Source organism: Petromyzon marinus, chromosome 39 (assembly GCF_048934315.1).
Source record: "Petromyzon marinus isolate PM22_M1 ecotype Great Lakes invasive population chromosome 39, UKy_Petmar_22M1.pri1.0, whole genome shotgun sequence".
Classification (NCBI taxonomy): Eukaryota; Metazoa; Chordata; class Hyperoartia; order Petromyzontiformes; family Petromyzontidae; genus Petromyzon; species Petromyzon marinus.
Window position 1 is genome coordinate 4,796,008 of NC_133705.1, and position 26,309 is coordinate 4,822,316.

A 26,309-nucleotide genomic window follows, 5' to 3' on the forward strand; every position below is an offset into this window, starting at 1 on the left:
CCTTCAATAGCTGTTCCGGGGGAATCTCGATATGGTACAGACATAATGGGAGGCTGATCGATGCCCGGGTGCGGTCAAGGGATGGCTCGCTATTGCTCAACCACGTTATGTATGCTGAAGATTTGGTAATAGCTGCTCATTCAGAGGAGGAGTTGGAGACGCTGCTGCTGAGACACTCTTCCTCTTGGCGTTGCAGCTCTCTCCACTGCTGGTTGAGTTGGCGCGATGCTCGCCGTCGGCGGTGCGCGATTATTCCGTCGTCAGATAGCGCTCGCAGCTCGTCCGCTGGTCGCCGTTCCTCACTCTTGTCTTGGTTCCCAGCTGCTGCCGGTCCTCTGCGATGCTCGCTTGGTCGATGCTTGGCGCTTTCCGCCCTTTCTCCAGGTTGATTGCTTGTCGTTGTTCGGCACTCTTTCTCTCTCATTTTCTCTTGCTCTCTCCTTTATCGTGCAGCTGCCAGCTTCACACGGACACCAGCCCTTACTTAAGGGCTGCGCTTTGTCGTTGCTCAACTTTCGTGCTCTTCACCCTTCTTCCAAGAGGGCTCTTGCTGTGTGAGCTGCTCGTCGCTGGCTGGATCACTCACTCTCAAAAACTTTTAAATTGTATTAGCACACCTCTTACACAACTCTGATAGCTTAGTACAATACAACTTAGCGCAATCCTCGATTCTGCAAGCGACTCAAAACATCAGGATGAATGTAGAATACAACTTTCAGCGATACTCTGTCGGTTCATGCCGAACTCAGCTCTTAACAACACATTGTCCATTCTCTCTGCGAGACACGATACCCATGGTTGATCTCTAGGCCATGCCCCGGAGCCTGCCCCTTGCAAGGCTGAAATGCATGATCTGTATCTTTGGTTATATGTGAAATTTCGCCCACCTCGGCTCGCCTTCTCACAATGGACCGGAATTCCTTTGATCTCGCTCTTAGCCTATGGGAACAGCTGTTTGTCCGGCCTGTGTGTGTGTGTTCTAATTTTATTGAAATAATATAAGTTTCGTCAAGGCCTGATTCCTGTCGCCTTCCTCAAGCCACCCCACCATCAATGGAAACAGATGCTCCAGATTGCCCCCAAGTGCATCCTTCCAGTCCTCCAACCCTCTGCAATAATTAATCTGGAAGGAGGGGGGGGGGTCCCCCTGTCCGGTTGTGTTCTCCCCCCTCTTCCCCCACGGCTGGGGTTGTTACATTTTTGTCTCTCTCAAAGAGGGGCGCCTCTTGCTTGTGCGTGCTGTGTGGCGGCCTTTGAAGCCAGGTAGAGATTTCCTCAGAATCTCATTAGCAACCATCCCCCCTCTCCTCTTTTGCACCTGGGTTTTTTTTATCTTTTATGGCTACTTCCTTGCCTGGTGTGACTTGTGGAAGGCAGCTGCTGTGACGGGCGAGGGTGGTTGTTACATTTTTGTTTGTGCTTCATGCTACACCCCGATTGATTATTTAAAAAATACATATTGGCAGAATTATTCTTAGTCTCAATTTTGGAAAAAGGCCTATATATGAAGGCCACTTGTGTTGTGGCCGAAACGTTGTGAGAATTTGATTGTTATTTTATTTTATTAATTTATTATTTTATTCTCGTTCTACGTGACTTTACCGAAAGAACCAAAGAAGATGAATCCTTGCAGTCACGAAAGCTTTAAATCGAAAGGCCTATATATACAACAGTATGGAATTTATGTGGTTGAGGAATTGGCTTCGAGCCAGTCGGCCATGTAGCCAGATGACAAACGTGTAATCTACGTACCTCTTCCACAGGGACGGGCGTAGAGTGGATGCCTGGATGGCGTCCATCTCAATTTTTTCCATGAAAATGTTGACTACAACCGGAGATAAGGGATAACCCATTGGGGTGCCTTCAGTTTGTTTGTAGAATGTTCCATTTTTCGGTGAAGTATGTGTTGGTGAGGCAGTGTCTCACCAGGGCTGGTACATAAACATTCAGTCCTTGTTGGACCAGGTCTTCGATGATTGCAATGATATTCGGCACAGGTTCTTTGGTGAACAAAGAAACTTTATAGAAACTGACGAGTAAATAATCGTCGTTTTAGCCGCAAGTTGAGGGTGCGCAACTGGTCAGAGGTGTTTACCCTCGGCGGGCGCGGGGTTAGCGTTGTCCGTGGTACGCGCACGGTGGTAACGCGTGCTCGGCTTTGTCTCGTACGCTGCGTCTGTGTGTGGCCCACATAGAGAACCCGGCCGCCGCCAGCGGACGCCAGAGGCCGCCGGCGGTGGCAACCGGAGGTGAGATGGGGGGGAACTCCGTGCGTCGCTGCTCACCTGCGTCACCTGCGTCACCGTTTACCTGTGTTACTTGCGTCACCTGCATCCCCGCTCACCTGTTACCGCTCACCTGCGTCGCCGCTCACCTGCGTCACCTGCGTCACCTGCGTCACCGCTCACCTGTGTCACCGCTCACCACTCACCTGTCACCTGTATCACCGCTCACCTATGTCACCACTCAGCTGTTTCACCGCTCACCTGCGTCACCTGCGTCACCTGCGTCACCGCTCACCTGCGTCACCGCTCACCTGTCACGGCTCACCACTCACCTGTGTCACCTGTGTCACCGCTCACCTATGTCACCACTCAGCTGTTTCACCGCTCACCTGCGTCACCTGCGTCACCGCTCACCTGCGCCACCGCTCACCTGTCACGGCTCACCACTCACCTGTGTCACCTGTGTCACCGCTCACCTGTCACCACTCAGCTGTTTCACCGCTCACCTGTGTTACTGCTTAATTGCATCACTACTCACCTGCATCACCACTCACCTGCATCACCGCTCACCTACGTCACCTCTCACCTTTGGGCAGGTACCACGAGGACCCAGAATTCTTTGCAGCGGTGGTTGCTGATGGCAGCCATGACCTTGGCCCTTGGCACGTGACATCGACCGCTGACCTCTCAACTCTACCCACCATCCCCCTCTTTCTACCCCTTTTTGAAGAAAAAAATTGAATTTACAAAATAATTCTAATTATGATAATAATATATTGCTCTATATATTCATTAGGAGATGGGAGATATTTTTATCGTGTTTTAAGGTATGGAAAAGTAAATGTTAAATTAAGCAATTTTTGAAATGCAAGCAGGTGCACACACACCCACACATCTCTATACCCAGGGTACTTATACAGATACACACAGGGCTACTGAAATACAAAGACGGCTACACACACAATGACAATGGTCCCCAGTATAGCCTGAACAGACTGTTGGGGCAAGTGCTGTTGTTAGCAAGCCCCGAAGTAGGCCGGCATGGTACACGAAAGGGTGGGTGTCCAGCACCACACCCGGCCGCCTTTGTCTCCCTAGTGGCGATGTTTACAAATCACACCAGGTACTCATTTGCGGCTGAGTCGACCTAGGGAAGGCCCATGACCGGTTCAGGTAATCGTCATCGGTGTGGGCTGTGAGCGGGAATCGAACTCGGGTGGCCGGATTCGTAGCACACCACCCTAACCGCTGCACCACCGCTCCCCCATCCACAGCAACACACAGGTGTACACAGGGTGGCCCAAAGAACGAACACACACGGGGTTATTTCATTTATTTTAACACTCGCATTAAAACGCTGCAATTGTTTATTTTACTTAAGATAACATTGAATCTTTATTAATATTGTTGTTATGCTGGTAGGTTCGCCTCAAATCCGTTAACAAAACCTCCACGCCCCAAGAATCCTGAATGTATTGAGACGGAACATGAATTGATGAATGTTCAAAGATGACACCTTTAATCTTTGAACAAAAAAAGTCCCAAATTCATTTGGAAAAATAGTTCGTGCATGCATTGGCGTTAATTGAAGTCACCTTGAACATTTGTTAAAATACAGGGACTCCTCTACTTACGAACATTAGACTTTTGACCTTTCAGAGATACGAACAAACCTGTCCGTATGTCCAGTTGCCCGTTCGGACCGAGAATCGTAAGTTCCACCGCCGTGCAATAGATGGCGGTGGTGGCATCCGCAGAATATGAAGAACGAGTGGCATCTGCAGAACAAGAAGAACCAGTGGAATCTACATCTGCAGAACATCAGCAACCAGTGGCATCTACATCTGCAGAACATGAAGAACCAGTGGCATCTGCAGAAGTGAAGAACCAGTGGTATCTACATCTGCAGAACATCAGCAACCAGTGGCATCGACATCTGCAGAACATGAAGAACCAGTGGCATCTACAGAACATGAAGAAGCAGTGGTATCTACATCTGCAGAACATCAGCAGAACATCAGCAACTAGTGGCATCTACATCTGCAGAATATCAAGAACCAGTGGCATCTACATCTGCAAAACATGAAGAACCAGTGACATATACAGGAGATTATCCAACTTTTAAAGCCATTCCCCGAGTTTCGTGTACATGCCGTACAACGTGTTTGGAATCGACAGGAGGAAAGTTGGACCTTCAAACAGACCCCAGGAACCTAAATCGTTCGTAAGTAGAGGAGTCCCTGCACATTAAATAACCCCATATGATGTTACAATAAATATAATAACCCGATGTGTCCTGACTTTGGCAACACTGTACATGTGCATGTAGGTACATACAATACTCATGGCAGGTACCCACTGGTGCACATCATAGGTACTTGTCCAGGTGTATGCACACTCAGGAAGGTGTGTGTAGCTACGCGTGTACAACACAAGGATGAATACTCAAATACGCGGGTACACACGACATGGCACGTCGGGGGCATTGTGTTGCAACGTGTGCACGGCATTTAGTGTTAACGAGGTGGGGACTGTGAAGAGACCAGGTCGGGAGTTCTCATTCACAAGGGCGACCAGTGGGGAGGCATGATTGCTGCCGCCGTCTGTGTACAATCCCAATCGTGCGGGGTCATTTTTTTGAGTTGCCCGACATCGGCGTGTCGTGAACATCCCCTGTGGCGCAGACAGCACCACGTGTCTCGTGCCGTTGACATGCGCCGCAGTGCCGGACCAGGGGCGGCGCGCTCGATTCGAACCCCCGTGGACCTTTTGCACAGCAAGCGGCGGGCGCGCAAACTGCAGGCGGCCGTGCCGCCGCTCACGCGGAAGAGTAGACCAAACACCCCTCTTGAAAGATTTCACTCTCGCAGAAAGTGCTCCCCCTTCCACCACCAGTGGCAGCGAGCGAGAACTTGCAGAGATGCTCCTTTACCCCTTTAGGACAGCCCCCCCCCCACACACACCTCCCCCCTAGTGGCTGCACGAAAACCAATTCCGGTGTTGTGCAGATTTCGTATTCAAATGTTCTGGCCCTCGTGCGCAACGTCAAACTGACCTGCGAGTGGGAGGGGCTTTCTGAATAGTGAGCGGGGCTGCCCATTGTAGTAATAGAGCATTGTTTGGGGGGGTTAGATCGTGTAAATATAAATGTCGTTAAACCCGCCATCACCCGACATGTTCGATTAACAAGGTTTGTCACACAAAAACGTGCCAATTCGTTACGAGTACAGCAACACTGGTTGTGTGTTGGAGAGTAAATGCACTACAACATCCACAATTCGAGTACTGTGACGTTTTCGCCAGTAATTACAGTGAGGGAAAAAAAGTATTTGATCCCCTGTTGATTTTGTACGTTTGCCCACTGACAAAGAAATGATCAGTCCATAATTTTAATGGTAGGTTTATTTGAACAGTGAGAGACAGAATAACAACAACAAAATCCAGAAAAACGCATGTCAAAAATGTTATAAATTGATTGGCATTTTAATGAGGGAAATAAGTATTTGACCCCTCTGCAAAACATGACTTAGTACTTGGTGGCAAAACCCTTGTTGGCAATCACAGAGGTCAGACGTTTCTTGTAGTTGGCCACCAGGTTTGCACACATGTCAGGAGGGATTTTGTCCCACTCCTCTTTGCAGATCTTCTCCAAGTCATTAAGGTTTCGAGGCTGGCGTTTGGTAACTCGAACCTTCAGCTCCCTCCACAGATTTTGTATAGGATTAAGGTCTGGAGACTGGCTAGGCCACTCCAGGACCTTAATGTGCTTCTTCTTGAGCCACTCCTTTGTTGCCTTAGCCATGTGTTTTTGGGTCATTGGCATGCTGGAATACCCATCCACGACCCATTTTAAATGTCCTGGCTGAGGGAAGGAGGTTCTCACCCAAGATTTGACAGTACATGGCCCCGTCCATCGTCCCTTTAATGCGGTGAAGTTGTCCTGTCCCCTTAGCAGAAAAACACCCCCAAAGCAAAATGTTTCCACCTCCATGTTTGACGGTGGGGATGGTGTTCTTGGGGTCATAGGCAGCATTACTCCTCCAAACACGGCGAGTTGAGTTGATGCTAAGGAGCTCCATTTTGGTCTCATCTGACCACAACACTTTCACCCAGTTGTCCTCTGAATCATTCAGATGTTCATTGGCAAACTTCAGACGGGCATGTATGTGCTTTCTTGAGCAAGGGGACCTTGCGGGCGCTGAAGGATTTCAGTCCTTCACGGCGTAGTGTGTTACCAATTGTTTTCTTGGTGACTATGGTCCCAGCTGCCTAGAGATCATTGACAAGATCCTCCCGTGTAGTTCTGGGCTGATTTCTCACCGTTCTCATGATCATTGCAACTCCACGAGGTGAGATCTTGCATGGAGCCCGAGGGAGATTGACAGTTCTTTGGTGTTTCTTCCATTTGCGAATAATCGCACCAACTGTTGTCACCTTCTCACCAAGCTGCTTGGCAATGGTTTTGTAGCCCATTGCAGCCTTGTGTAGGTCTACAATCTGGTCCCTGACATCCTTGGAGAGCTCTTTGGTCTTGGCCATGGTGGAGAGTTTGGAATTTGATTGATTGATTGCGTCTGTGGACAGGTGTCTTTTATACAGGTAACAAGCTGAGATTAGGAGCACTCCCTTTCAGAGTGTGCTCCTAATCTCAGCTCGTTACCTGTATAAAAGACACCTGGGAGCCAGAAATCTTTTTGATTGAGAGGGGGTCAAATACTTATTTCCCTCATTAAAATGCGAATCAATTTATAACATTTTTTGACATGCGTTTTTCTGGATTTTCTTGTTATTCTGTCTCTCACTGTTCAAATAAACCTACCATTACAATTATAGACTGATCATTTCTTTGTCACTGGTCAAACGTACAAAATCACCAGGGGATCAAATACTTTTTTCCCTCACTGTACAACAACGAGCTCAGGCGACAGCCAGGAGGGGCTAGGGCGGTGGGTTAACCTGAGCGGTGGGAGTGGCCACCTCCTGGGACATGTGAACGGGAGGCGGGGCCCAGTGTCCGTTAGTGGCGTCATTGTGCGGGGGGGGGGGGTGCTCGTGGCCGAGTGGGCGTGGCTATGTAAAAGTAGGGCGGGGTTTCACGGAGCGGGGGAGCGGGGTTGGCAGCTCGGGCCCCACGTGTCCCGGTTGAGACCTCCCAGAAAAATCGGTTTATGACCTCACACATGCGCGCGTGCGGACATCTAAACGCACACGAAACACGACAAAAAAAAACGCACAGGTATGCACGCACAGGGACTCCTCTACCTACGAACATTCTTCTTACGAAATTTCAGAGATACGAACAAACCTGTCATTATGTCCCGTTGCCTGTTCGGACCGAGAGTCGCAAGTTTAACCGCCGCGCTATAGATGGTGGTGGTGGTGGCATCTACATCTGCAGAACGTGAAGAACCAGTGGCATCTACGTCTACAGGAGATTGTACAAATTTTTAAAAGCCATTCCCCGTGTTTAGTGTAAATGCCTTACAACGTGTTTGGGAATCAACAAATCGACTTACGAACAGTCCTCTGGAACATAACGCGTTCGTAAGTAGAGGAGTCCCTGTACAACTACGCACGTGTTCACGCACCTTTCAGCCTGAACGAGTGCTGTATGCGAGCACCCATTAAAAGTGACCCCACACGACTTTTGTGATGGGCGTTGGAACCACCCGACCCTCACCGTATCCGTCTCAGTCCATTACTGGTGTTGTTCATGATACATAAATCAGCTGCTGTCACTCAACTGCTTGGCCTGGCGGTCCCCCCAATCAAAACCACTCACTTGGTCAATGCTGGTTGCTGAAGGTGGGTGGGGTGGGGGCGGTTGTGGAGCATAGATGCGGAAGCATAAAACAGTACAACAGTGGATTCTGCCGCACATAGCGCCACAGCCTATACCACCGTAAGTGGCTCAGCGGTTGAGAGTTATGACCCAGCCCGTCATTCCTTTCGGGGGTCGATAAAATAGGTACCACTTTGCGGGGGATTCAACGGCGGTTTTCCTATGAATAGACTCGTCCCCGCCATAAAGAATGTGGAATCCCCCCCCCCCCCCCCCCCCCCCACTGGCTCACAGCCGTTAACGGGAGATGAGCACGTGGCATCATCATCATGTGCCCATTTGATCAGGAACTCACTTTATTTTATGAGACACGCGATATTAACTTTTTATGCGGGCAAGGTATTATTGCTGACGCTGTTAGTCGGTGCGCTTGGCTTTTAATTCGTGGGCTGTCGGCCCCTGTTGAATTCCCCGCTCAGGGCCAGCAATGGCATTGACGGGAGAGTGGCCGAGTGCATCAAGGGGCTGAAGAGTGCTGAGGCCGGCACCGCTGCGATTATTATATATCCTTGGGTTCCAATCCAGGTTACAGCCGGCCCTGATTATAGACCGGGTTCTCAAGTGTAGCGATGAGTTAACGGTCTCAACCCGGTCACCGGTGAGCACACACCAACAGCAACAACAAAAACCATCTGCATTTAATTTGGAGTGCCAACTCTGATTCTAATTTGAAGAATATTTCGTTCGATCGTCATGCGGTTAACTTTACTCTCATATGGCAGAGCGGGCGTGAAAGTGCTGCCCCTCTATACTGCGTGTGGACAAGAGTGTCACTTGAAGAAGGGATCTCTGAGGTAGCTCTGTGAGATCTAATTCCGTGGAGCGTTGTGTGGACCAGTGTCACTTGAAGAAGAGATCTCTGAGGTATCTCTGAGATCCACTTCCGTGGAGCGTTGTGTGGACCAGTGTCACTTCAAGAATGGATCTCTGAGGTAGCTCTGTGAGATCCGCTTCCGTGGACCGTTGTGTGGACCAGTGTCACTTGAAGAAGAGATCTCTGAGGTATCTCTGAGATCCACTTCCGTGGAGCGTTGTGTGGACCAGTGTCACTTGAAGAATGGATCTCTGAGGTAGCTCTGTGAGATCCGCTTCCGTGGACCGTTGTGTGGACCAGTGTCACTTGAAGAAGAGATCTCTGAGGTATCTCTGTGATATCCGCTTCCGTAGGCCGTTCTATAGCCGACACGCACAAAAGGCTGCTCTGCTCTGTGAAATTTCCGAATAGATTCTTCGCCTCGTGACGCCGATAGCAACATTGGATAACATTGTTGCGGGAAATTACGAAATAAATATAAGACATTGTTTATTCAACTTATTTGACGTGCTCCTGGGAGCCACTGTCATCGTAGTTACCATCAGCCACGGGTCAATCCACTGCTGGATGAAGGTCTCTCCAGCTGCCTCGATCCCTTATGATCCTGTAATGTAATGAGCCGAGTTCCTCGCTCCATCTCCACGGTGGACTCTATTTGATCACGGCTGCCACTCTATCATTAATTATTATTGGCCATCTGAATTATTCTTGGCCAATTGAATAATAATCATCATCACCACCTCCCTTCTAGCGACGCAGAGCCTTGCCCGAGTCAATTCAAGATGCCATGCATTTATGTGGAGTCACCACGGCGCTTGTGCCAGGCTAGGTGCACACTGAGACCACCCTGTAAGTGTATGGAAAGCTCTCGCTGCTGGCAAAAGGTCATAGGACAGACCCAGCAGGTGCCACGGGTTGACTGACCTAGATGACCGGCAGATGCACAAGCTGCGTTCCCCAACTGTGCCACCTCGCTGCGTTTTATCTGCCCAGCGCTCCGCTCATTGTTGTGAGCGTCGCTTCTCTGCCCTCCGATCACAGCCTCCCTTCCTCCACCCCCACCACAAGCTGAGCTGCAGCACGGCTCTCTACATTTCCCCGTGGTTCTGCGTGGTTGCTCACCTGGAGAAGAGTCAAGACGATTGGTAGGTGAGCAGGTGGGTCGCGTATGGTTGGGGTAAAGTGTGTAGACCGAAATAAACGCTGCAGAAGCTTCCCGTCATAAAGCCTCCCTCCCAACTACCACCCCATCGAGTTGGTGGAGGCCCCCTTCGGCCAGCAGTGGCGTAAACGAGCAATTGTACTGCTGCGCCTCTAACCCCTTGGCACACGTTGCGTTATCCATAATACTGGGTGTTTTTGGGTTAGATCGCGTAAATATAAATGCGTCGTTAAACCCGCCAGCACCCAACACAGCCGATCGGTAAGGCTTGTCACGTAAACAAAACGTGCCAATTACACTGGTCTACAGCCGAAATGCTTCCGAAATAAATGTAGTCCAACTTTACTAATTCTGGGTCACTGAGAATGAAAATTATGCTTAAAGTTGTTGATTGGCTCTAGTTTTTATTACGATATGCTACTGGGTTAGTATATACGACCCTTGACTTGGGAATGGTGGAGGATAAGTGAGTTATAAAGGGAAGGGATCTCAATTTAAACCTGAAATAAATAAAATACAACTTTGACTGGATCTATGAATAAATCTATGACTGGGTTTGGACAGTACTTTCTTTTTTAGCAAAATATGAATGATGCCATCTGAACCTGGTATTGCATCATACATGACATGAATTGCATCCTGTTATTCCGAGGTGTCATGGATGATGCAATCATAATTCAGCTTACATCCCTCTGCTGAACAAATTACCCTATATCAGCTCTAGAAATCATACAGTGTCGTGCTCTCTTATTTGTCAGTGTTTGATTTTGCAAAGGGACACATTTATGTTTAGCCAAAGTAACCAGAGATGCCTTGTACTTGTGAACAAAGCAGATTACTTCTGCTATGTTTGTGGTGAAGTGACTTTTGCATCACAAAAGCGCAGTATAACCACTATGGTTAAGAAAGCCTATCACCTTTATTTTGGCTGCAAAATTGAAGATCAGGACAAGATGTGGGCCCCATATATATGCTGCAACACTTGTGCAACAAATCTTCGCCAGTGGTTGAAAAGGAAAGCTATGCCTTTTGCAGTGCCAATGATATGGAGAGATGCAACAGATCATATTAGCAATTGTTACTTCTGGATGGTGCCTTCAGTTGGGAAAGGTGTGTCAAAGAGTGGACTGTGCATTATCCAAACATTCCATCAGCTATAAGCCCAGTACCCCACGGAGAAGGACTGCCGGTTCCTGATGCATCAGAATCATTCTCACTTGAGTCAGACGAGGAAGAAGATTAAATTCCTGGTGTTGAACCATCAAGGTAACATGACCCAGATTTTCTCCCATCCTCCTCCTCTGAACCACACCTCATAACACAAGGTGGACTGTCAGGGATTTGGAACTACCCAAGAATAAGGCAGAGCTGTTGGGCTACAGACTGCAGCAGTGGAATCTCCTGGCAGGTGTTGTAAGGGTTTCCATGTTCCGTGATCATCAAAAGGATTTTGTTCCATTCTTCATGGAGGGTGATCTTGTAGCCTGCAACAACATCGGTGGTGTGATGCCAGCCCTCAACATCGTTCATGATCCAGATGAGTGGAGACTCTTCATTGATTCATCGAAGATGAGTCTTAAAGTTGTTTTGCTGCATAATGGCAATGTTTTGCCATCGATACCAGTTGGTCATGCAGTCCATATGAAAGAAACTTATGACAACATGAAACAATTTTTGAGGGACATAAACTATGACCAACATCAGTGGCAGCTTTGTGGCGATTTGAAGGTTGTTGCTCTCTTGCTTGGCCTGCAGACCGGATACATAAAGTACTGCTGCTGTTTTCTCTGCGAATGGGATAGTCATGCGAGAGATTCCCACTACATCAGGATAGCCTGGCCACTCCGACAGTCATTGGAGCCTGGGAGGAAAAGTGTTCATCCACCACTTGTTGAATCAAGGAAGATGTTACCACCCTTACACATCAAGCTGGGTCTGATGAAGAACTTCGTCAAAGCCATGGACAAAACACAAGCAGCTTTCAAGTACCTCCGTGGAAGATTCCCAAGGTTAAGTGAAGCTAAGATAAAGGAAGGTGTCTTTGTTGGTCCTCAGATTTGTGAACTTCTTCGAGATGATGTATTTGACAGTGCACTGCGTGGCAAGGAAAAGACGGCATGGAAAGCCTTCCACTTAGTGGCAACACATTTTCTCGGAAACAACAAGACAGACGACTACAGGGAGTTGGTGGAAAACCTCAAGGCATACAAAAGCCTTGGTTGCAACATGTCACTAAAGATAAATGCTTTGCACTCTCATCTAGATTTTTTCCCACTGAACTGCGGAGCAGTGAGCAACGAGCATGGCGAGCGATTTCACCAGGACATTGCAACAATGGAGAAAAGCTATCCGGGGAAATGGAGCCCATCAGTGCTTGCAGACTATTGCTGGACTGTGACAAGAGATGCTCCATTTAATGAATACAAGAGACAAGCCAAGAAGGGCTGAGTAGACACTGAATAAGGACTAAACTATATAATAGTTTGCCTTTTGTTTAATAATACAGGGTGTTTTAAAAAGCTGGACCCGATTTGTAACTGCTATAACTGCCCATGAATTAAACTTACCACTTGAAAGGGCGGGGCATAGAGTTTCAAATGATTACCGCTAGATGCCTCTCCCAGCGCACAAACAGCCCTAGCCTCAGTCATTCGCAAGACGGTGACCCCGCAACACAAGGGGCGTTTGGCGTTCTGCAGTTCAGCAAGACTGAATCCGTAATTGCGGTGCAGCGTGCGTTTCAACGGCGTTTTGGCATTGATCCGCCCATGTCAAAGAGCATTTGTCGTTGGTAGCGACAATTTCAGGAAACAGGCTGCTGTTAATGTAAGGGGAAGAACAAAGGGCGACCACGCACCTCAGAGGAAAACGTGAGAAGAGAGGCGTTTGGGACGAATTCAACTATCGACTCGATGTTGTCCGTACAGCAGGTGGAGGGCACATAGAGCATTCATAAAATGGTTAGTAAAACTTGATAACTCATTAAACCGTTTGTAACTTTTTGTGTAATTGTAACATGTTGCCATCGTGAAATATACTGCTTTTAAATTGGGTCCATCTTTTTAAACACCCTGCACATTTTTATTTAAAGCTTTCGTGACTGCAGGGATTCATATTCTTGGTTCTTTCGGTAAAGTCACGTAGAAGGGAAACAATTAAATACAAATATAAAACAATACAATTCTCACGACGTTTCGACTGCAACACAAGAAATCATCATCAGGTGTGAAAACCATAGGAAGAAATTTTGTAAAAAGTGGCGGTTTTTTAACGTTAGCACTACGGAGAGCGATTTGGCAGTTATTCAGATGGACGAGTCCATCTATGTTCGGAAAAGAGGAGGGGGGAGACGAAAATAATGGATGCGGTCTGAAAGCCACCTTAAGCGTGAACAATCAATTAAGACCCGAAATGGTTTATCAAATCCTTCCAATGATTGCTAAGCCAGAATCCATCTTCTCGGTTGAAATTGTCTCTGTGTTTGTATATGTGGATAGCCTCATGAACGAATCTCTCATGGTAGCCAGATGGCTTGCAAAGAACCTCTGTCTTGGAAAAGTCAATGTCATGTGAGCCTACTGAATTATAAGTGATCTGCCACAGCCGAGGTGTTGCTCCTACCGTGTTTTAGGTCTGCTTTGTGTTCACGAATGCGGTCCGAGACATGTCGTTTGGTTTCTCCAATGTAACTACTACCACAGAGGCAACTTAGTTTGCAGACGCCAGGGTACTGTATGTCCGGAATCACATCTTTTACAGACGGAACCAGATCATGGATTTATGTAATGTGTTGAATCGGACCTGGATCTTGTGTCCTAATAAAAAAGAGACCTGATGGTTCAATGAGCCACTCTGTCTACAGGAAAGCTACCCATACGGATGCTTACCTGAAACCAGATTCCCACCACCATCCATCCCAGAAGAATTCCCTCATCAAGACTCTGCACCATAGAGCCCAATGCATATCCGACCAGGAACACATAGCCAGTGTACTCAAGCACGTACACCAAGCTCTTAAGGCTAATGGTTACTCAGACTACACAATCCGCAAAGCTATCACTCCAACTATGAAGAAGGACCCTCTTGAGGAGCCTTTCAAAACCATCACTTTACCCTACATTGCGGGGATCACAAAAAAGATCTCCAGGTGACCTGTTATCATGTAAAGCAACCATAAACACATGAAAAAACCTAGGTTTACAATTTATGAGAAACTCTACACAATAAACATAGACGTAAAATGTAAACTTTAATATCTTGGGAACAGTAGCCATTCAGTTATTTTAATTGTCATATTTGAATTCAGCACATCAAAATCCATAATAGACAACACATTTCATCTCTAAAGCAGACGACGTCTAAAAGAATTGTAGACCAGTGTTATGTAACTAGCTCGGCACACTGGTGTGTTGGAGAGTAAACCCACAACATTGACAATTCCAGTACTGTGACGTTTGGCTGGTGATTACACAGCTGGCTATCGCTTCATCAGGCGATAGCCAGCTGTGTCGGGTGGCGGCGGGTTTACGACACATATATTTACGCGATCTCATACGCAAACAAAAATACCTTTACTATGGATATTGGTCGAGAAAGCCTGCTACCGGACCGCTACGTGTTTAACCAGCACGTGGCGTTGTTGGGCAAAGAGTTCCCCCTGCTGTTTCGCTGGCATGCCACAGAACAACTGGAGTCGGGATCCCTCGTGGCTTGGTGGATGGAGTTTGGCATCTAAAAGTTACATTATTATTAATAATAATTGTTTCAAGCGTCATTCGTGCAATTGCAGCATCAATTAGCCGGTCCCTTATGAAGATGATAACAAAAACAAAGCCCCACTGCTGAGAAAACCACAAACTAAAACGGTGAATACGTTAAATAACCAGACGCGTGTCTCGTTTCCACCCACATGGTAAATACAAGGGAGTTTTCTTTTTACTCATCCCGTCAGCCACACGGCCCTCTCTGTGTGATTTTTCTCTTTGGGCAGCATTGGCTTGTTAATACAGTTCAGGTAAACTCTGGACTCCAATCTTGATTTGAAGCTTTCGTGACTGCAGGAATCCATAGTCTTTGGTTCTTTCGGTAAAGTCACGTGGGTAGAAATAAAATAAAACATTCAAGCGTCATAAAATAAAACGTTATTTTATTTCTACCTACGTGACTTTACCGAAAGAACCAAAGACTTTGGACTCCAGTTTCGACGTTCAGTGTCTCATCGGCAATCAGACTGCACGATGATTGTATGCTAGATTTGGTTTGGGGTTGAACTAGTACCCGTCCTCCCCTATGAACATATGGCAGTGTCACGGGCATTCGTTCCAGCAAATCTGACTCTGCTGATGTTCACTTGTGTGTATGTGTGTTGTAGCAGATACAGTAGTACAGACATTTTAAACTAAACTATTTTTTTATTTTAGCAGGTAAGGCCGCACTGAGCTATGGAGATCTTTTTATGAGCAACTTGGCTACAAATGATAGCTCAACGAAGTGGTTTATCGTCACGTGGAAATGTACAGCAGCCAAACACTCTAAACGCGTGATGTTCATTACTAAATGTGGAGGGGAAAACCGGAGGACCCGGAGAAAAGCCACGCCACCACGGGGAGAGAGACACAGCAAACTCCAAATATACAGCAGAAGCAGCAGCAGGCGTCAGGGTCGGGATGAAACCCACGACCTCCTGCATACCAGTTGAGGTAGTTAACATTTCATAGCCACCGTGAAGATGAGAGAGAGACACAGACTCCAAATATACAGCAGCAGGCATCGTCAGGGTCGGGATGGAACCCACGACCTCCTGTGTACCAGGCGAGGTAGTTAACATCTCAGCCACCGTGATGATGATGAGAGAGAGACACGCAAACTCCAAATATACAGCAGCAGCAGGCGTCAGGGTCAGGATAGAACCCAGGACTTCCTGTGTACCAGGCGAGGTAGTTAACATCTCATAGCCACCGTGATGATGAGAGAGACGCAAACTCCAAATATACAGCAGCAGCAGCAGGCGCCAGGGTCGGGATGGAACCCACGACCTCCTGTGTACCAGGCGAGGGAGTTAACATCTCATAGCCACCGTGATGATGAGAGAGACGCAAACTCCAAATATACAGCAGCAGGCATCGTCAGGGTCAGGATGGAACCCACGACCTCCTGTGTACCAGGCGAGGTAGTTAACATCTCATAGCCACCGTGACTTTTGTAAGTTTTCTGGCCAAGCATCCTCAGGCAAGACCCTCCTTAAAACATCATTCTTAGACTCAGTTGAAGCTCTCTCTCTCCCTTGAGGATCTTCATTCATTGTGTAGCTCTATTGGTTCAATCCACTGCTTGTTGTGGGGTTATTATTTTACCATACCTCACCACGCAGGTCAATGCGGATTGGGCAAGGGCATAGAGCATAGCAGTACGGTACAACAATGTGCATGGAGTACTGGTTTTAATCCAATCTCAACTCCTAGCTGAGCTTTAACAGAGCTTCTGACGAGATATAGTTTGTTCATAGATAGGTATAGTTAGGTATCACCCATGTTACTACTGTTCAACTACTCATACAGCATTATTATAATGTATGAAATACGATCATAACGAAGTGTGTTCGATTTAATGGCAAGTCTGAATTTTTATATGGACATTAAAGCAAACTAAAAAAAAAGACTATGTCGAAGGGAAACAATTAAATAATAAAAATATAAAACAATGTTTTATTATTTTATTGTTTCCCTTCTACGTGGTGACTTTACCGAAAGAACCAAGAATATGAATCCCTGCAGTCACGAAAGCTTTAAATCAAAATAAAAAAAACGACGTTTACGGTATGAGGACATTAGTTTTTGAGTCAACGTCGTCTATTTAGCTGCATTAGGACCGGTTTCGACGTCCGCGTGTCTCATCAGCAGTGCCGAGCTGCCGCCGGGTGACACTGCCAGTGACCACGGTGGTGGGCCTTGGGAGAAGGGAGGGCGGGTAAATAATAAAATAACTCTTTTACAGAGGAAGAAGAAAAAAAACCTAAAATAAAATTATTAATAAACATAGAGAGAGAGACAAACCTTTCTCTCTCTCACTCACTGCAGCAGACACACAAACACCCCCCCCCCCCCCAGAGTGATAAAGTGTTCCACGGCGGATAACACTTCACTACCATCGGGCATTGTATCATCATCAACATCATCAGCATCAACAACAACATCATCATCAGCATCAACAGCGGCAGCAGCGGCGGCTGCAACCGACATGCCGAGACGAAAATCATCAGCAAAGGATGATGACGACGACGACGATGATGAAGATGATGATGCTTTGGAAGAAGAGGATGATGACGGCGGTGATGATGATGGTGGTGATGGTGAAGACGACGATGTTGATGATGGTGACGATTCGATCGTCCGCCGGGGTGTGAAGCGAGCCCGGCGAGACGATGGACGAGCGAGCGGCAGCGGCATCATCATCGTCACCTCGTCATCATCGTCACCGACACCACAGCTACCATCATCATCACCACCACCCGCACCACCATCGTCGTCGTCATCATCATCACCATCGACATCATCGGCAGCAGCGGCGGCGGCGGCGGCGCGGACGCCAGCGAACGTCGTCATCGGCAGCGTGAGTAGCGAGATGTCTCCAGCTTGAGACAGTCGCGGCGTGTAGCCCGGGGATGGTGTAGCCCGGGGATGGTGTAGCCCGGGGATGGTGTAGCCCGGGGATGGTGTAGAGACCGGCGAAGAGAAACGACGACACGGCGACCCCCTTTGTTTAATCCACTGCTGGATGAATGCCCTTTAACCCCGCCGCTACCGCTACCCACCCAGGTCAGAGACGTGTAACCATAACAGAGTGTTGTTGTTGGGGCAAGCGCTGTGCTGCAGGGAGGGTGGTTCAGCAACCACCACGCCCGGCCGCCTTTGTCTTCCCGGTGGCGATGCTTACACACCGCCGCACCAGGCTACTAATTTTGAGGCTAAGCCGACCTGTTGGAGGGGTGGTGGGGGGGACGGGTTCCTTTGGGTTGTCGGTGGCCGTGAGCGGGAATCCAACTCGGGCTCCGCTGCCCCGCTGGTGTCGTCGTGGGCGCAGCGCGCTAACCGCTGCGCCACCGCTCCACCCCCACCCCTCTCGTGCGTTCAGTGCCGAGTGGATTTGGGATTCGTGCGGTGGTGGCAGCGCCGGTTCATTGGGGGGATCCTAAGGATACATTGAAGAGGGGAGGCCCCCCCTGAGCTGACAGAAGAGGTGTGTGTACACACGAGGCTTGAGATGAAGAGGTGTGTGTACACACGAGGCTTGAGATGAAGAGGTGTGTGTACACACGAGGTTTGAGATGAGGTGTGTGTACACACGAGGCTTGAGATGAAGTGAGATGAAGAGGTGTGTGTACACACGAGGCTTGAGATGAAGAGGTGTGTGTACACACGAGGTTTGAGATGAAGAGGTGTGTGTACACACGAGGCTTGAGATGAAGAGGTGTGTGTACACACGAGGTTTGAGATGAAGTGAGAGAAGAGGTGTGTGTACACACGAGGCTTGAGATGAAGAGGTGTAGAGGCAAGAGATGTAAAATTATTTTTTGTTCATTTGACCAGGTAAGGCCCCAAATTAGAAGTGGGATTATCGTCATGTGGATATTTATAGCAGTCAAACACTCTAAACGCATGTTGTTGTTGATTACTAAATGTGGAGGGGAAATCCGGAGGACCAGGAGATAAATCCACACGACCAAGGGGAGAGAGACACCGCAAACTCCAAATACACAACAGCAGGCAACAGGGTTGGGATGGAACCCACGACCTCCTGTATACCAGGCGAGATAGTTAACATCTCATAACCACCCTGATGATGATGATGAGAGACACCGCAAACTCCAAATACACAACAGCAGGCATCAGGGTTGGGATGGAACCCACGACCTCCTGCGTACCAGGCGAGGGAGTTAACATCTCATAGCCACCGTGATGATGATGAGAGAGACACCGCAAACTCCAAATACACAATAGCAGGCATCAGGGTTGGGATGGAACCCACGACCTCCTGTACACAAGGCGAGATAGTTAACATCTCATAACCACCGTGATGATGATGAGAGATAGACACGCAAACTCCAAATACACAACAGCTGGCGTCAGGGTTGGGATGGAACCCACGACCTCCTGCGTACCAGGCGAGGTAGTTAACATCTCATAGCCACCGTGATGATGATGATGAGAGAGACACCGCAAACTCCAAATAAACAACAGCAGGCATCAGGGTTGGGATGGAACCCACGACCTCCTGTACACCAGGCGAGGGAGTTTTCCCTGCACATTTAGTAATCAACATCACGCGTTTTTGAGTATTTGCCTGATGTAAATGAATGTCCACAGGACGATAATGGACTTCGTTGACAGCCTGGTCGCCTCTTAAAAATAAAACATACACACAGCTCAGTGGGATCCTTGGCTGGTAAAAAATAAATAAAACTAGTGTAGTAGTTTTAGATAAGACCGAAGTTGCAGTGAAATGAGAGAGATGTAGGAGAACAATTGTTGGCGTAGTGTGTGCTTAATCCAGGGTAAATATGTTAATGTGTCGTTAAACCCGCCACCACCCGACACAGCCACTTAAGGAAGATTTGTCACGTAAACAGAACGTGGCCAATTCGTTATGAGTACAGCAACACCGGTTGTGTGTTGGGGAGCTTTGTTAGCGTGTCGGGTGGTGGCGGCTTTAACGACACATTTAAATATATATATATTTACGCGATCTAACCCAATATTATGGATATTGGTCGCGGAAGCGTTGTGTTTGCTGTTTCGTTACGCCTATTTGTTTGTGAGTATTATATTTCATTAATCCCACTTCTCTCTCTTCGCTTTGTGCAGTATACAATACAGTCTATATAACAGTATACAATAAGTCTATATAACAGTACACAATACAGTCTATATAACAGTACACAATACAGTCTATATAACAGTACACAATACAGTCTATATAACAGTGTACAATACAGTCTATATAACAGTACACAATACAGTCTATATAACAGTATACAATACAGTCTATATAACAGTATACAATACAGTCTAAATAACAGTACAGTATACAGTCTATAACAGTACACAATACAGTCTATAACAGTATACAATACAGTCTATATAACAGTACACTAGTCTATATAACAGTATACAATACAGTATATATAACAGTACACAAGACAGTTTATATAACAGTATACAATACAGTCTATATAACAGTACACAATACAGTCTATATAATAGTACACAATACAATCTATATAACAGTATACAATACAGTCTATATAACTACACAATAGTCTATATAACAGTATACAATACAGTCTATATAACAGTACACAATAGAGTATATATAACAGTACACAAGACAGTCTATATAACAGTATACAATACAGTCTATATAACAGTACACAATACAGTCTATATAACAGTACACAATACAGTCTATATAACAGTATACAATACAGTCTATATAACTACACAATAGTCTATATAACAGTATACAATACAGTCTATATAACAGTACAGTATACAGTCTATATAACAGTACAGTATAAGTCTATATAACAGTATACAATACAGTATATATAACAGTATACAATACAGTCTATATAACAGTATACAGTACAGTCTATATAACAGTATACAATACAACAGTATACAATACAGTCTATATAACAGTATACAATACAGTCTATATAACAGTATACAATACAGTCTATATAACAGTATACAATACAGTCTATATAACAGTTTACAGTACAGTCTATATAACAGTATACAGTACAGTCTATATAACAGTATACAATACAGTCTATATAACAGTATACAATACAGTCTATATAACAGTATACAATACAGTTTATATAACAGTTTACAATACAGTCTATATAACAGTATACAATACAGTCTATATAACGGTAATGACACGTAAATATTGTTTAAAAAAAAACCGATCACTTACGATACGTTAATGTTTGACATTTGATTCGTATTGCGTTTAAATTGCATAAAGTTCGATGAATAAATACCGCGCGTTGCTATGGTAACCGTACAGTACACTGTACAGTCTCGATATACGCATTTGTTCGGGACAATAGCGACATAGACCACGCAAAACTTCCACTTGTCCACATGAAACAATTAACGTCTATTTCTTTTTAAAAGATATCTAAATCAACATTTTTTTTTACACACACACAAAAAACTTAAAACTGATACGCAGTGCCGAGCGCTGTGTCCAGTACAGTAGTGGTTTATGGACCAGCGTTGACGCGGGAGGTTTTGGCCTTTGCAGCGTCATATAGGCAAGCCTGCTAAGTTTATAACCTCGCAGTTGTTATTGTGTTTGTCTTCTCTCCACGTTTGTTTATTTTATTAATGTGTTTAATCTTATTTCAGCGTGATGAAAAGACACAGTAACGACAATGTTAACAATGTTAACGTGCCACTGTATTTGGGCATTGCCACCCGTCTCGTATTTTGCGGAGCGTCCCCGTTACTTTTCAGTAAACTTTATCAAGAATACTAATCTACTGTGATGCTGGTGTACAATTGCCATACTTCACCACGCTGGGTGGTCGCATGCACAAACATTCTTATAGGCTACCTTAAATGGGAAAAAAATATATATAAGATGCGACGTTTTGGGCAATGACCCTCGTGCACCGCTGCCAAATAATGTTATAGGCTACGTGTTGGCAAACGGAGGGCAGTGTATGAAAGTCCACAGCTTTACTTGTACTGTACGTCTTTATACGCCGACGCGTCTGGAGGCCCTCATCCAGCAGTGGATTGGCAATTCCTGTTGTGAAATAAACCCAAGCGGAGGGTAGGTGAGTTTTATAATAATTTCCCATCAGTTAAAACCCTCTGTGACAGCAGGCGTGGGTGAAGTATGTCCAAACAGGCTCCACGAGCGGCACGGTGTAGGGCAGGGGTCGGGAACCTATGGCTCGCGAGCCAGATGTGGCTCTTTTGATGATTGCATATGGCTCGCAGATAAAACAAAATATTCTCACTTGTTTTAATCCATCCATCGATTTTTCACTGCGCATGTCCTGTTCAGGGCTGCAGGAGCAATTGTCCATTATTTTAATTGGATGATACTGGCCTACGTTTGCCGTTGCTGGGTAAAACAGGTAAACGCCCCCTTTTGAATCAGTCTGAGACTGCGTCTGCTCGGTCATTAGCTCAAAGCTAACCCTTCGACGAAGAAGATGGCGAAAAGAAAAAAAGACGACGAGTATCGTACATTTCAGGACGAATGGACCGAAGAATTCGCCTTTGTGGAGAGAGCGGGTTCTGCGGTGTGTCTAATTTGCAATGACAAAATTACATCGTTGAAACGGTCGAATGTAAAGCGGCACTTCGACACGCGCCACGCTACCTTTGCATCAAAATACCCTGCGGGAGACAGCAGAAAGAAAGCGTGCCAAGAGCTTCTGAGCAGGGTGCAAGCTAGCCAGCAGCAACTCCGCGTATGGACCCGGCAAGGTGACTATAATTCGGCTAGCTTTGCTGGTTCTTTAGCAATAGTGAGGAACGGAAAACCATTCACAGATGGCGAGTATGCTAAAACGTTCATGCTGGATGTAGCCAATGAACTTTTTGATGATCTTCCGAACAAAGACAAGATAATCAAACGGATACAAGACATGCCTCTGTCGGCAAGAACTGTTCATGATCGTACCATCGTGATGGCAAACAAAGTGGAGGAAACGCAAGTGAAGGACATAAATGCAGCGCCGTTCTTTTCTCTGGCTTTGGATGAGTCAACAGACGTGAGCCATTTGTCGCAGTTCAGCGTGATTGCAAGATATGCTGTTGGTGACACACTGCGCGAAGAAAGTCTTGCTGTTCTGCCATTAAAAGGGTCCACAAGAGGTGAGGATTTATTCAAGTCTTTCATGGAGTTTGCTCAAGAAAAAAGTCTACCTATGGATAAACTTCTCTCAGTGTGTACTGATGGTGCTCCGTGTATGGTGGGGAAAAACAAAGGATTTGTGGCGCTTCTCCGTGAACATGAAAATAGACCCATCCTAAGTTTCCATTGCATTATACACCAGGAGGCACTTTGTGCTCAGATGTGTGACAGGCAGTTTGGCGAAGTGATGTCGCTGGTCATTCGTGTGATCAACTTTATTGTTGCCCGAGCCTTAAATGATCGCCAGTTTAAAACACTGCTGGATGAAGTTGTAAATAACTATCCTGGTCTGCTTTTGCACAGCAATGTGCGTTGGTTGTCAAGAGGGAAGGTGCTTAGCCGTTTTGCGGCTTGCCTGAACGAAATCCGGACTTTCCTTGAAATGAAAGGCGTCGGGCATCCTGAGCTAGCCGACACCGAGTGGCTCCTCAAGTTTTACTATCTCGTAGATCTGACTGAACATCTGAACCAGCTCAACGTGAAAATGCAAGGCATTGGAAATACAGTGTTATCCCTTCAACAAGCTGTATTTGCTTTTGAAAACAAGCTGGAGCTTTTCATCACGGATCTTGAAACAGGTCGTTTACTACATTTTGAAAAACTGAGCCAATTTAAAGATGCATGCACAGCAAGTGAGCCCATTCAAAACCTTGATCTCCACCAGCTAGCTGGCTGCACATCCAGTCTCCTACAGTCCTTCAAAGCACGCTTTGGAGAATTTCGTGAGCACACTCGTCTTTTTAAGTTCATCACCCATCCAAACGAGTGTTCACTGAACACAGCCAACCTGAATTACATCCCTGGTGTCTCCGTCAGAGATTTTGAAGCAGAAGTGGCTGACCTGAAGGCCTCAGACATGTGGGTGAATAAGTTCAAGTCACTGAATGAAGATTTGGAAAGAATCACACGACAGAAAGCGGAGTTGGCGAGCAAGCACATGTGGACAGAAATGAAAAAACTCCAACCCGAAGACCAGCTGATTCTCAAAACTTGGAACGCGCTTCCTGTCACATACCACACACTGCAGCGTGTGAGTATTGCTGTATTGACCATGTTTGGATCTACGTATGCATGTGAGCAGTCATTCTCACATCTTAAAAACATCAAGTCCAACCTACGATCACGTTTAACGGATGAAAGCCTCAACGCTTGCATGAAGCTTAACCTCACCAAGTACCAACCCGACTACAAAGACATCAGCAAATCCATGCAGCACCAGAAGTCGCATTAATGGTGAGTGTTATAACAACATTATTTAAAAGAATAAATTCAGAGGCTTATTATACTGACATTTAGTTGAATTCACTTTTAAAATATATTATATTGCTCTCACTGAAATAAATTTCCAAATTTTTTGCTTTCATGGCTCTCTTAGTCAAAAAGGTTCCCGACCCCTGGTGTAGGGGGAGGAATTAATCGAAGCAGTGGATTGACAACTGGCCCACAAACGTATACCAGTCTCTGACCTGGCCATTAATGTCTCTGACATGATCATTATACTGGTAGGAACCTCCTGGTTACACCGGCCCACAGGGGGTTATTGTGTCCGTCCGTCCGTCGTGTATCCAAAAATGGGAGGGGTGGGGCTGGGTGGAGAGGGGAGGGTGGGGAGGGGCTGGGTGGGGAAGGTGGGGCTGGGTGGGGAGGGGCTGGGTGGGGAGAGTGGGGAGGGGCTGGGTGGGGAGGGGCTGGGTAGGGGGTGGGAGGGGTGGGGCTGGGTGGGGAGGGGCTGGTCACCCCGTGGTGCCCTTATAAAACTCAACGTTTAACCTACTCACGCCGGCTTGTGCCCACCCTCACAGTCGGGCATATTTGCGAAATACACCACGTGGTGCCGCCGTTGACCCTGGCCATTGACCGAGCAACCCAACGTTCCTACCAGCTCCCACCGCAGGAATGTGTTTAAGCAGTATGCTCCACCTCAAAGACAGCTTCAAAATAAATAAATCCAACCGTTAAAGCCAAAAATACATTTGGGTTTAAATAACATAAAGCGGACATTGTCATGTTTAACTCTTTGTCATCTTCATGGCAATAATGATCTTGATTTGAAGCTTTCGTGACTGCAGGAATCCATACTCGCTGTTTCTTTCGGTAAAGTCACGTAGATAGGAAAAATAATAAAAGAACACGACGTTTTGGTCGCAACAAGCTCAATCATTGGAAGGACGTGATAAACCACGTCAAGTTTTAACTGCTGTGAGTGTCACCCACCCGTGCTGTTTCCGTTTACTAATTCAAGCTCATTGACATGCTAATTTCTCCAGCCCCCACCCATCCCTGCATGCCACAAACCCTCCACTCCCCCCCCTCCCCCCCCCATGAACTCCTGCAGCCACGACTCGACAAAACCCCTCCCGTGCCCATCTAAAGCCACAACAGCAGATCATTCTTTCTCACCTGATGACGGACGCTTGTGTTGCGCCCGAAACGTCGTGTTCTTTTATTATTTTTTCTATCTACGTGACTTTACCGAAAGAGCCAGAGTAACAATAATGATGTTTGTATTTACGTAGCGTTGTCGTCCATTTCGTGCAAATTGCATCTCGCAGATGCCGGGGAACCGCAGGCGAGCTGGAAGGCAGCAGCCAGGCGGTGACCTGGCGCTATCAACAACTGCCCAAGCTCTGCAGTGCTCTTTTTATCAAGATGTTTTCAGACAATAATTGTAAAAGTTCAATCGTTTTGCCACCTTTGCCCGTGCCACTTGACGAATCGGCCCCATCGTTGTGTGCATTGTCTCCTTTGATCCTGCAGAGTCTCGACGGTGCAAAGTTCAGGGGGCAGCTGCTGATATGCGGAGCCACCAACTGGGATCTGGTTGGGCGGCGGGAAGTGCCTAAGCAACAAGGTCTCTCAGATGCCCCCCCCCTCACCTTCACCCCCCCCCCTCCCCAAACCAACCACACTTTCACATCTGATTCTCCTTTTCCACTAATGGAGGGGGCTCTTGTTCACTGCAAGGGACTGGACAAATCCCTCTTCCTTAAATGTCTCAAGAACCACGGGAAGGCAGCTGTGCCAACTGTACTTGTGAGTCCTAACGAGAGTGAAACCAGTCGACAGTTGTGTCTTTGTTTCACTGCTGCTGACTGGAATGGCCACATTTTCTCAACTTTTTTGGTCGGTGATGTAAAACCACAAAATGGTCACACGTTCAGTTATTTTGAGCCGGTGGTCTTGGCTCTAGAGCACATTGAATGTTGCACACCTTTGTGTGTTGTTAAATAGACACATTTAAGCGTGTTCCTGTGTGTGCTGGCGAGGAGCTGGTGCATCTGCCAGTCATCTCAGTCAACCCATGGCACCTGCTGGGTCTGTCCC

The 26,309-nt window shown here is 46.7% G+C and overlaps 2 protein-coding genes across 2 annotated transcripts in view; both read left to right on the forward strand.

Annotated features, from left to right (window-relative positions):
• IGSF21 (immunoglobin superfamily member 21) overlaps positions 1 to 7,898 on the forward strand; it is a 174,327-nt gene extending 166,429 nt beyond the window's left edge. Inside the window, exons 12-13 of the mRNA XM_032968436.2 lie at positions 2,196 to 2,249; positions 2,822 to 7,898. Coding sequence (XP_032824327.2) covers positions 2,196 to 2,249; positions 2,822 to 2,895 — 128 coding nt within the window. The 3' untranslated portion in view covers positions 2,896 to 7,898. The remainder of the gene's footprint in view (positions 1 to 2,195; positions 2,250 to 2,821) is intronic.
• A 9,099-nt stretch (positions 7,899 to 16,997) lies between these two features.
• The window catches only part of LOC116950556 (protein RCC2 homolog), a 29,885-nt gene continuing 20,573 nt past the window's right edge, over positions 16,998 to 26,309 (forward strand). Inside the window, exons 1-2 of the mRNA XM_032968435.2 lie at positions 16,998 to 17,651; positions 25,743 to 25,836. Of these exons, the coding sequence (XP_032824326.2) occupies positions 17,280 to 17,651; positions 25,743 to 25,836 (466 nt within the window). The 5' untranslated portion in view covers positions 16,998 to 17,279. The remainder of the gene's footprint in view (positions 17,652 to 25,742; positions 25,837 to 26,309) is intronic.